Source organism: Furipterus horrens, unplaced genomic scaffold (assembly GCF_987537825.1).
Source record: "Furipterus horrens unplaced genomic scaffold, mFurHor1.1.pri manual_scaffold_5, whole genome shotgun sequence".
Taxonomy (NCBI): domain Eukaryota; kingdom Metazoa; phylum Chordata; class Mammalia; order Chiroptera; family Furipteridae; genus Furipterus; species Furipterus horrens.
In genome coordinates, this window is record NW_028327175.1 from 49,975,959 (window position 1) to 49,988,697 (window position 12,739).

Here is a 12,739-nt window from a genome sequence, read left to right on the forward strand (position 1 = left end):
CAAGGAGTAGGCATATTGCCATACTGACCATACAGTGAAATGGGCCTCACGCTCTGTGACGGGATGAGTGATGAGGCGGGTGAGCGCGGGGTGACCGAGGAGGGTTATCCGCATGGAATGCCTGAACATGATCTCGCAGACAGGGAAACCCCTGACCAACAGAACCATTAACAATTGTCTGCTCCCTTCATTTGTTACAAGAAATGTGAGTCACTCCAATAAAAGCCGGCTATTGGCAGAGGGAAATCTAACATCTGACTTGTGAGGCGAAAGGAGCCAGCTGCTCAGCCTCCAGGACTCTGTAACTTCCTACTTCAAGTCAAGTTCTCAGCTGTCCCACAGCTCTGGAAAAAGGGGAGGAATCACCTTCTCCTCTAGACACCCCCCCACTCCCCAGCCAATGGCAGGGGTCTTCCAGATTTTATCAGCTTCTTAAATGCATGAGGGGGTTGAAATGAGACATGTTATTGTGCTTTAGAAGCAAGGGAAGTGCCAGTGAACCCAGGTTGGGAGAACAAATGAGATGAGAGTCCCATGAATAAAGGTCAGAAGTCCAACTTGCCACAGAGAGGTTTCCCAGCCCCCGCCCGAAGCTGCTCCACATCTACAGCCAAGGGCCCCAGGCCCCAGTGTCCTTGGGGTCACAGCGGGGGTCCTGATCCGGGAAGTACACGGGCACTGAGTTTTTGTGGTAGAACTGGAGCCGGGAAAGGAGATGCTGGACGACATGGGGATATTCTCTTGACAGGTCATGTCTTTCTTCTGGGTCCTGGTCAATATTGAAGAGCCAGATGGTCTTGGTTGGTGGGTCCGATGAGGGTATCTCGGAAACATTGTACTGAGATGGTGGAGGGAACCAGTGATCACAGCCTGGCAAAGAGACACATAACAATTTATCGGGGAGAGATGTGGTAGGCAAGTTCTAATTCTGAGGAGTGAGTCCAGCGGACAAAGCTGAGCTGGGCTGTGGGCAGGGACCCATGAAAAAGATGGGGCCCTTGATGCTATGTCTAGATCTGTCTGAGACTCTGACTTCTGGTGCTCTGATGAGACATGCCTCACTGCTTCCCAGCCAGCAGTGTCCAGGAATGTGAATGCCTGTATGCCTGAGTGGTGGGGGCTGGATTTTTACTTACGACATGACTTGGGGGTGCTACTGGCATTGGTGCTCATGGGCGAGGGGTGCTAAAATGTCTTGTAACACGTGGCGCAGTCCCAAGCAATGAAGAATTGTCTTGCCACAATTGCCAAGACTGTCCTCATTACCAACACCGCTTAACTGCATCACAGCCCTGACCATCGCGCCACGTCTGAAAAGTATTTAGCAGATGTCACTTGTAGAGAATGTGCTCAGAGGAAGCAGCCCCTTCCCTCAGCTACACCCCTGGCTGAGGATGTAGACAGCTTTCAGAGGTTCCCTTTGCAGTGCTTGGGAGCCACACATACCTGAAATCCGTATTTTCCATGAAGCCTAAAAGTGGCCTTCCTTCCTTTCACTCCTCCCACAGCTAATTCTTAATTTTTCAGAGAAGGGGTCAGGATTAGTAGATCACACTACTCCTCTCTCTTCCTTATTCAGCTGTTTCATTCAGCAGTCCCAGAGTTATCTTTTGCAAAAGGCAGGTGTCACATTTTGGGAAGTGATGAGCATTCTACCTGGGTAGCCTGTGAGGAGTTTCCAGTTTTTGTGTCTGATTGCAGCATGGATAGATGTGTTGAAGGTTGAATATTCTGGAAGAAAAGAGTCATCCTTGGCTGGAGCCGTGTTGTTCCCAGGACCTGGGAAGAAAGAGTTTGGGAGAATCAGACCACTGTTCTTGGAATGTGACATTATAAATCAGCATTTTATTTACTTCTTGCAGAACAGTAGCTTTTATTCAACACTGGAGTGCAAATGTGTATCCTGCCACAGAAATGAATCTTCTATTAAGTATAAACAGAGCCGTAGTTATATTAAATGTCAGTCATAAACCACCACAAATATAAAAGAAATCCCGAAGAGATTAGAATACTAATTCATCCTTAAAATCCGTATGTTCTGCCAAAGCACAGCTGACCATACACAGAACAGCGCTGTGTTATGGCATGGTGGGTTGTTTTGTGCGCTTTGCTTTTGCTGTTAAATGACTGAATAAATACATTTTGTGTGTATACGTACACCTATATAGATAATATAATGCACTATAAAATGCACATTTTAATGGCGTCTATCTCAAATTATGAGAGGTCAAGCATGCCATGATAAAGAGTACATATATTCATTTTTCTAACCACAGGTATGAAATCTAAAAGTAATTGAGCAGTGCTCAGTTAACCATGCAGACAGGATAATTATGGGTATAAAAATAAATGTGGTATACAAATTATTGGCTCGTACTGTGGGTTACATTCATTTATCATCTTCAGGTCTTATAGTGATTGATCAATCGGGTTTTCTGAGGAGAGCAATTATACCTGTCCCTATTCCCCTTTTGAGTTTGGAACCAATTGAAAGGTAGAGGACAGACAGATGAAGATAAAAATATCACTTTTGTTACCAACAAACTTGATTGGAGAGAACACATTTTCAGATCTGTGACAGAGAGGTCTTGCTTAAAACTGACCTTGACTTCGAAAGACTAAGCCACCCATCACTGAACTTGCTGGACATGCACCAGGCTCCCTCAAAATGCACAGGTTATATGCTTTCATATATCCTGGGGACATGCTAGCTCCAAAATTCAAAAGACAAAAGGGTCTGAACTGAGCAAGCTTACTTCCTTCTTCTGGATAGCTCCCTCCTCGCCTGCTTGTGGGGAAGAGGAGTAAGGTTCAGAGAGACCTGAGTTCTACTCTAGTTGAACACACTGGAGGGCAAGGTATGGAAGTATCCCACCTCACTCCTACCTGTCTACATTTAAAAGGCTCAGCTTAGGGCCCAACTCTATGATACTTAGTCTGTTTTAAGTCCACATTTATCTGTTAACTTTTCAAACGTGGTCATAGCAATCACCTTGGGTGCACTTCCAAAGTCGGCCAGACTACCACCCAATGACTACCAGCCATAGCTTGTGATGTGTTTGAAAGTGCACACTTCCCCATAGTGGTGGGCCCATCCGTTCACCATCCCGTCCTAGAGGACTTTGAGAGCACTGTCCTCCCTGCATGAGCTCAGGGTTTAATGCAGGAAGCACTGCCAGTGGTGGAAAAGGCAGGGTCCCATTCTTTTGTCAAGTCTTGAGGAAATGACCCTGAAGACACACTGGAGACTGAGCCAATGGCTGTTGGGGGTTTCAGACCTTCAGTCTTAAAAATCACAAACCAACAAGTCATTAGCACCAAGAAGGAAATCTTTTTTACTTCTTGCTTCTCTGTTTGCTTATGGCTGTTCTGGCTCCAGTACAAAGGGTGCTTCTATTGAGCAAGGCGCCTGAGGATGTCTATCACAGGAAGTGCTTCTTAAGGTACAGACTGGGCTGGGACTGTGAGCCCTCATCTCACGTCTGTATGAAGGCAAGTCTGATACCAAACAATGTTAAATAAAACAAGTCTACTTTGTAAACATAAACAACAACAACAAAAAAAGCAAATTTAGCTATCTCACTACACTTATATACATTTTTTTCTTAAAACACACAGGAACATAAAATACCCAAACAATAAATAAGACTAAATGATGAAAAATGCTGTTATTCCAATAACATTTTTAGAAATTAAACAAAGGGAAAATTATAAGGAACACTAGAACTAACACCCTGTGAGCTGTCACCCAGAATGAACAGCTGTTAACATTTTGCCTTGTTTTTTTTTTTTTTAATTAAAGAAACAGGACAATGAAGATAAAGTGACAGGCTCCTTTGTCCCCCCCTCAATCCCAGTCCCTTCATCCACTCCCCAGAGGCTACTGCTTCATGATTTCGTGTATAGTGTCTCCATCAGCAACTTAAAAATACATTAACATATGGGGGGGGGGGCAAAAAACCCTGGAATTTATTGATAAAATACTTTGTATTTATTCTTACATACTTAAACTTCAGTCACCTTCAAAGTACTCTCTATTTGATGTAACATACCTATCAAGCAGTTTTTTTTTCCACTGCTCAAAACAGGTTTTGAACTCATTGATTTGGATATCTTTCAGTGCTTCTGCCATTTTTTGTTTCACCTCTTCCACACTGGTAAAATGTTTTCCTTCGAGGACTTTTTTTCATCCATGGAAACAAAATAAAATGTCACTTGGGGTGAGATCTGGTGAATAGGGAAGGTGGGGTATAGTGTCATGCCATTTTTGGTCAAAAACTGCTGAACACTCAGTGCAGTGTGGGCAGGTGCACTCATAAATCACCCATCATGAAATGGTCAAATGTGTTAAAAGTCTTCAAAAAAAGTTCACTGAAGCCCATCGCAGCCTCTCACAACACCACCAGCTGGTACCCTGATACTGATGGGTTCCTAGAACACTAACCTAACAGGGGAAGCCTGCACTGCATGGGGCACGCCCTTCAGAAGCTAATTGTTGTGTTTTTTTGGTTCCCCCTTTTATATACCAGGTCTGTCCAGAAGGTATCCAAGCCATGAAATATGAAAAATAGAGACATTTATTGAAGAAGATACAAGATACAAGAAACATTGTATATAGGACAATGAAGCGTCAGTCCCCTTCAAAGTAGGCACCTTGGTACTTCACACAATTCTCCCAATTGCCATCAGCTACCCTGTCATATTTTCTTAAATCTCATCAATGGATGTGAAATATCTTCCCTTTCAAAGGTGATTTTAGTTTTGAAAAGGTCAGAAGTCGCAGGGCACCAAATCTGCACTGTAGAGAGGTTGAGTTACTTGGGTGATTTTCTGTTTCACTAACAAACTCTGCATGAGACATGATGCATGAGTGAGGTGCATTGTCATGATGAAGCTGCCAATCACCAGTTGCCCATAGTTGCGGCCTTCTGAATCATCCAAACAGTTTCCATAGAGGAATGTTCAAGCTTAACGCAAAATTTGATGGAGATTTGTTGTTCTACTAGCTCAATCATTTTGAATGTGATGGCCACACAGTACGCATGCTCCCTCAACAGTGTCTACCACCCCACTGACTAGTACAGTGAAGTTGTCATTGTTCACACATGTGCATTCCAGTCCACTCTCCTTGGCTGATAGGTTACATTGATGTCATGCAAACTCTTCTTATGATATTAACAATGGTTTCACTTTTTCCAGACAGGCCTTATATGTGTTAAGGAATAATATATAGTACTCTTTTACACTTTCAAAATGCATGTGTATGTTATGCTTTACATATTCTGCATTTGTTTTTCATCCACAATAGTATTTTTAGAGCTCTATAATTCTAAGTGTATATGTATGTAACTATTCAATGTCACCATATAAAAAACATTTTTTATCCAGTTGATGGGCTCTTAGGTTGCTTTACTTTTACTTTTTCCCATTATGAGCTATCCTGCAATAAACATGTTGCCCACAGCTCCTGTGCACACCTTCCAGAGTTCCTCTGGGTATGTATCTGGCTATAGGACTGCCCAGTTGCAAGGTACACACATTTCCAACTTTACAACATGTACTGATCAGCCCCCCTACCAGTAATGTCCATATTTCTCCACATCCTCTACCTGATACTTTCAGGATTAAATTTTTCTGTCTAGCTAAAAATTTTAGGGAGAATCTACAGCTTTTCTAAAAAAATCATTTGATCAGCAATAATATCTTTCTTTTTCTATGTCAATCCAAAGGCTGCTTTAAAAACATTTTTAAATAACGCTCAGAGAAACCAGCACAAATCACACTCGATGAAGAGTGGATGCTCCCTTGTAAACACCAGCCCACTCGAGAAGGAGAACATTACTAGGACTTCAGAAACTGCATCGGCAGCCTCCAGTTACTCCCCTGCTCTCCCCAAGGTAACTGCTGCCCTAACTTCAATTGGTGTTTCCATTATTACATCAACAGTGTACGAGACGGATTATGGAGATGAGAGATAAGAGGCAGAGATTTTTTAGAATGTTAACAAACCTTTAGAATTTCTCTGATAGAGTTGGACTAGATCCACACATAATAAATATTTATTGATTAACAACTGTGTAATAAGAAAGCTTTGCGTTCTGAAATTCTATGGCATGAAGTAATATGCAAAGAGACATCTAAGAGAAGTTTTGAATTAAAATCTAAGATAGTTATAAATAATAAAATTTCAAAATGTCAAGTGTGGTGATTGGGAATATAGGGTTGCTGTTGGCAGAACAGAGATGTTGGGGCAGGAAACAGTGGTGATAAAATGATTCTGAAGTTAGGCATACTGACTTTAAAGAATTAATATGAGTTCAAGATAGAAATATCTATTACAGATTGGTGCTAAAACACTGGACCTGTATGGGAGACGGATGCACAGTCTGATTCAAGCAACATCTACAATGCAGTGATCACTGAACCTTGGAAATGGATTAGTTGTCTGGAAAGTGAATCAAGAAGAAATCAGTAGCCCAGAGACAGAGCACCAAATGCCAAGAGAAAAACAAAAACAAAAACACAAAACTGTTAGCAAACGAGGCAGAAAGGAAGAAAACAATATGAGGAAGAAAAGTAGTTGAACAGGAAATCACAGAAGTCAAGAGAGCAGAGAGCTTCAGACCATGTATCACAAGTAGCAGATATTCTGTCCATCAGCTTGATGAAAGAAAAAAAAGGGGATGGATTTGTTGACCTTTGGAAAAACGTAGGGAGTTCAGATAGAAACATAAACAAATCTTTCTCTTTTCCTTCTGAGCTGGAAGCCACCTTTAAGATAATAAAGCTTTCTGGCCAGACATTACTACTCAGTTAAAAGATGGCTTAGTAATGAGTATTGGTTTTGGATGTGAAAAAGGAGATCAGCAGAAAATTTTAGGGCAAATGAAAAAAACCAGGATCTTACATAACATTTAGTAAATTTATAGAGCTCTTCATCTAAACAACCTCTGGGAATCGGAAGGCGTTCCAATGTTCATAATGAGGTGGGTCAACGCTTTCAGTGGAGAGCTGTGTTTCCCAGAGCCAGAGGGGTCCTGGATGCACTGTGGGAGCTGTCTCTAGGCAGGATGGTGAGGTAGTGGGTGGGAGTCCAGGTTCCCCATCTCCACATCAATCAGCATAGTTCATCCTTAAGGAAAAACCTGTAGTATTTGCTAAATATATTGTACTTCTCTACATTATTGTTTGAAGAAAGAGTCTGTGACTAAAATATAACTTGAAAGGTACTAATTAGTGAGAGGTGATGGATGGATTCACCAAATGGGGAAGGAACTGAGACATGCCTGAGGACACATCTGATCTCCTGGTGTTCAATGCGTCTCTCAGCTGTACAATGCATCCTCCGGACTCTTTGGAAACTACTGTCTAATATAGTCTAGGACTGTGTTTTATAAAACATCAATTTTTCTGACTATGTACTTTATATGTTTTTTTTATATAAATTGGAAAACACACAAAAAGGTATGAACAGGAAAATTAAAATTATCTGTAAATTTATTAGCTGCTGTTTACATTTTGGTGTATAATCTTTGAGACTTAACTACACAAAGCTTAAATAAAATGGACATGTTAGCTGACTTACAAATAAGAAGAGGTAGCTTCATAGAGAAAATTGGGCTAGAGAAAACTGGGCAGAGTGGTGAGGAATCCCAAGCACTAGTGCAGGGGGAACAGATGGTCTGGGTTTCTTCCTCTCTGGAGTCTCGCTCAAGTAGAATGAGTTCGGCATGGCTGCAGAATGGGGCTTAGAAAATGGCAATGCTGTGGCTGTGAAGGAAGGTGCTGCTAGGGATGGTAATGAGGACACGGCTGTGGGATTGAAGCGAAGGCCCGCCTCCCCCTCTACCAGAAGGCCATGGTGCACAGCAGTACAGAGCACGCACTTTTGGAGTCACTTTGCTTGGGTTCGAATCTCAGCTCTCTCACTCACTGGCTCACTGGTTGTGTGACCTTATGCATTAGCTGCCCTCCCTAGGCCTGGGTCTCCTCAACTGTAAAATGAGGGTAATATCACCTCTTTGACAGGATTGTTGTGTGACCTAAATGTGATGATACAATAAAAATGTAATAGCACTATGCCTGGCATGTATTAAGTGTGCGATAAATGTTATTATTACCAGTTGTGTAAACTTGTGCAACTTTTCTATGCCTCAACTTACTATCTATAAAATTAGTATAACAATAGCAAGTGAGATAAGGCACACAGAGTACTTAGCATAGGATCTGGTATATCATAAGACTATGGTCAATATTAAAGAAAACAGCTAATACTTATAAGCATTTAACTATCTGCTTACAAACAAAACACTGTGTTAAATCTTCTAAGTATGTTAAGTCATTTAACCCTTGGAATAGCTCTATGAAATAGATAATAATGTCTGCCAACAACTGTCACTAACTGTTAGCTATTATCAGTATGACATAGTTTTTCTCTTTTACTCAAAACCTTACAAAAAGGAGAAAAGTAGGCAGAACAATTATTATATCAGCAAAAACCAAAACCAACCAACCAAACAAACAAACAAAAATCACTTCTTTGGCCTGGGTTTGGAGATGACCTACACTTGCTCCCCATTTGTGTTCCAGTATTTGAACAGGACCAGGGGAAAAAGCATCAATGGTGGAAGTTTCAATTTGCCACTTTTAGGGTTTAATCCCTTTTCTGTTCTGTTGAGTGGCCTGCCATTCATTTCCACTAAGTGAGCTCTCTTTGTTTTTGATCAGTTTTATAATTTACAAAGATTAGTTTAAAATTTTATTCTACCTCTGATAACCCATCTCATTCCTCCTGCTAGTAGAAGGCCATCTTTACACTTCAATGGCACATGCCTATTTACTTATAGCAAAACTTACTCACTTGGGCTAAGTGAAGAAAACCCCACAGCTTTTCCGGATATTTGGTTGTCAAGGTATTTCCTAAAATGGAATCCTGTCACACACATATATATTTTCTTTGTTTGTTATTTGTGTTTTAAGAGAGAGGGGGAAGGAGAGAGAAAGAGAGGGACAGAAACACTGATGTGAGAGAGAAACATCGATTGGTTTCCTTCTGTAGCACCTCGACCAGGACTGAACCTGCAACCCGGGCAAGTGCCCTGACTGGGAAATGAACCAGTGACCTTTCGCTTTGTGGGATGATGCCCAACCCACTGAGCCACACCGGTCAGGGCTATGTGTGTTTTTTTAATGGATAGATAAGCTTTAGGTTTAATTAGCACAACTCCCTTCAACTTCTGTGGTTAAGATAAAAGTTCTTGAAAGTAGCTTGTTTGTTAGCTTATTATGTGAGTCAATATGCTTCAGTTTATTTACACTGAACATCCTGGTGGAGCATTTCTTCATGGCTCAATCCAAGAAAAGAACTCCAAATTCAAAGAGAAGTTCAAGTCACCGGAAAAATAAAAAAAATTTTTAAGTCCTCACCCGAGGACATGTTTTTATTGATTTTAGAGAGAGAGGAAGGAAGAGAGAGAGAAACATCGATGTGAAAGAGAAACATCGATTGGCTGACTCATGTCTGTGCACTGATGGGGAATTGAGTCCATAACTTAGGAATGTGCCCTGACCAGGAACTGAACCTAAAACCCTTTGGTGTACACGACTATGCTCCAACCAACTGAGCCACCTGGCCAGGGCAAATCACTGGGATCTTTATTGTGCCAGCTAGTCTGAGCCCCACTGCCCACAGCCTGCACATCTCCCAGATCATATAGCACATTCACGCTACATCTGGCCAGATGCACCTGGGCTCATGTGGATCAAATCTCTAGCCTGCTCGTGGTTTCACATGTCCCCAGCCTGTGGACTTGGGCCACGGCTGTGTCTCACCTTGCTGTGTGGTAAGGACTTGCATATCCAGATGCAAATGTGTTCATTGCTGTCTTAATTCTTGTTTTTGAAAGTCATTCTGAATCTAAAAATAGAAGTTTTCTCTAAAAATAGTTCCCGAAAAACACTGGCTAGAACTCCCACACTCTGAGCTGATGCTTCACTGACCCTCTTTGCTTAATTTTCAAAGATGAAAAAAGCCCCCAAGAGCCATATGTAGGGCCCTCTGGCCTGGGAAGCTGGGGTTCACAGAACTGTTAGGAGCTAGCAGCAGCATCCCCACACTGGGACTCCAGTTCAGGAAAAAATCTCAGAGAAACTAGAGTGCATTTTAGTAGGTTGTAGAATGATCTCTTCATATCATCTTATTAAGTTAGTTAACCACTCTGAACTCCTGCTTCCTTGTACGTAAAGTGGGGGTAAAAATGATGCCTACCTCACAGGGTAACTGTGAGGGCAAAATGGGACCATATGGGTGGTGAGTGTGTTGTGCACTCTAAGTATAAAATACCTGGTTACAGGTCTCTTGATTCCCACAGCCATAGGTTTGGGCACACAGACAAAACTGACTGACCAACTGAAAGAAATCTTGATTGGTAGCCATCAAAATCAAGGTGTGAAGAACAGCCCAGCTCTGTAATGACTGTGAGTCTGAATCAGCTGCCAAGGGAAGACATATTACTAGAAAACTATGGGTAAGACGGGATGAGGAAACATGGAGGTATTAGAGGGTACAAAGTATCAGTCACATGAAATGGATACGTCCCAGATATCTACTGTACAGCCTGATGCCCACAGTTAACAACATTGTATCATCAATACTGTACCGTGTACTTAAAAATTGGTTGTTTTTATCACATATACATACACAAAATAATAAATAAAGCAGGCAGAAATAAAGGTTTGGAGGAGATGGATATATTTATGGCATAGATTGTCATGATAGTCTCATGGATGTATATTTATCTAAAAAATAATTAAGTTGTATACATTAAATATGTAAAGCTCTTTGTATATCAATCATATGTTAATAAAGTCATTTAAAAACAAATGAATAAGAAACAATGTGAAACAATGTAGCAGTAACACCTACATTCTCTATGCTAAACCATAGGTCTGGCCAAAATCGTGAAAACTGAGTGAAATAGAACAGGGATTCCCAATTACGGTTGTACATTGGGATCACCTGACCCCCACGGTTACCTTTGTACTTGACTCTGTCTTCCCGAGCCCAGCCCAGCTCAGCCCTGGGCTCTTCTGGCCCCATGAGGGCTGCTTGGCCTTTGGTCACCTTCAATGACCTGAAATCACCATCTTTAACAGCAGCATCTATTATGTTTGTGATGGTCTTGCCATAGTTCCTCCTTGCAAACAGACTTTATGTAGCTGCCCATATAAAACAGCTAAGTGCAGAGCACTCCAATGTCCACCTTGGTTCATTGTCAGCAGTCCCCAGAGGACTTCTCAGGCTTCATGCATGTCAGGGTGACAGACAGTGGCCAGCGCGCTCTGCTGGAGGCACCCATGCAGGCACAGGTGTGAAGCGTAAGGGGGCCTGTGGGCCTGGGGACACGTCAGCACGGAGGGACGGTGGAGCTGGCTTGTGGCTCTGGGTCACAGGGGCCCATATGCCTTCCGCCCACCCGTCAGGGCCGCTCCCAACCCTCAGGCCCTGCACAGCTCTGCTAGTATGAACTCTGTGGAAGGCGAAGGTAGGGAGGCCTGACACCATTAAAAATTCCCCCTAAATTCACCCTGCCCCTTATTTCTGGACTTGAACTGGATTGCTGCAAAGTTTCTGTTACAGCCCCACTACTTATTTAGAATCCTGTCTCCTCTTGGTGAAATCCTTACAACCCGAAACAGGAGTATCGAGCAAAATATGCCAGACATAAAGCTAATCAGAAAAAGGTGAGGAGGAATATTACAGATGGTATTTACTACCTACAAGGGAAAAATAAAAATGCTCATAATTTTTATACATACAGTCCACATGACATATTTCAAATGAACCTAAGTTTATGATTTTCAGTTTACAAAGTCAGTTTCTCTGACACCTACTCATTCAGTTCATATTTGATACTTTAAAAGTCCTAGTGAAAAAAGTGCTTTGATGTGGTTTGCTCAACCTAGATGGAGTTCAAATGTTAATCATTACTGAATTGTGCATAATAAGTATTCAGAGAATGTGCCTGTTTTACAGGGAATTTCAACAGTTGGGTAATGTCTGACATTAACCAAGGATTCAGTGAATCCTCAACTCATGACTCTCCCGGTAAATTAATCCATTTATATCTGAAATGGGCTGTTGAAGATCTTCTCATACTTTGGTTCAAATTAAATCCTGAATAAATATTCTATTTTATATTTCTCATTTATTTCCCTATTAACCAAATATTTATTTTGTTGACCATGCTAGGTGCTATATATAATCTTCAAAATGAATAAACCAGAGTCCAGCCAGCAACAGTAAAATAATTTGTGAAAACATCATAAATTCTAAAATAGTAGAAAATACTTTGTTGACGAGTGAACAAAATGCACAAAGTGCCTGGGAGGATCCAGGAAGGCAGCGCCCACTGATCTGGGTCCTAAAGGACAGGATCCATGTGGCAGGCAAAGTGTGACAGAAATGATCCAGGGAGTGTCTCCTTGAATATTTTTCCTCCCTATGGAAACTTCCTCCTTTTCGTAGTTTATGGACTCTCTCTGGCTCCACCACATTGCGACGGCCCCCATGAGCCACCCTGCCTTCTTTCAGCTCTGCGCCTGAGGGAGGGGCAGGGGCAGGGACAGGAGGCAGAGAAATCCTGTCTCCCTGACACCCATAAGACAGACAGCTTCCGCAGGAGCTCCCCTCCGATGCACCACAGGCACTGGCATGTCCTGGACCTCCCAGCTGGGAGCC

The 12,739-nt window shown here is 42.0% G+C and overlaps 1 protein-coding gene across 1 annotated transcript in view; it reads right to left on the bottom strand.

The window, feature by feature from the left end:
- Positions 1-365: 365 nt before the first annotated feature.
- Positions 366-12,739, bottom strand: part of ARSB (arylsulfatase B) — a 139,842-nt gene continuing 127,468 nt past the window's right edge. Inside the window, exons 7-8 of the mRNA XM_090276409.1 lie at positions 1,657-1,779; positions 366-870 (exon numbers count right to left, since the gene is read on the bottom strand). Of these exons, the coding sequence (XP_090132535.1) occupies positions 605-870; positions 1,657-1,779 (389 nt within the window). The 3' untranslated portion in view covers positions 366-604. The remainder of the gene's footprint in view (positions 871-1,656; positions 1,780-12,739) is intronic.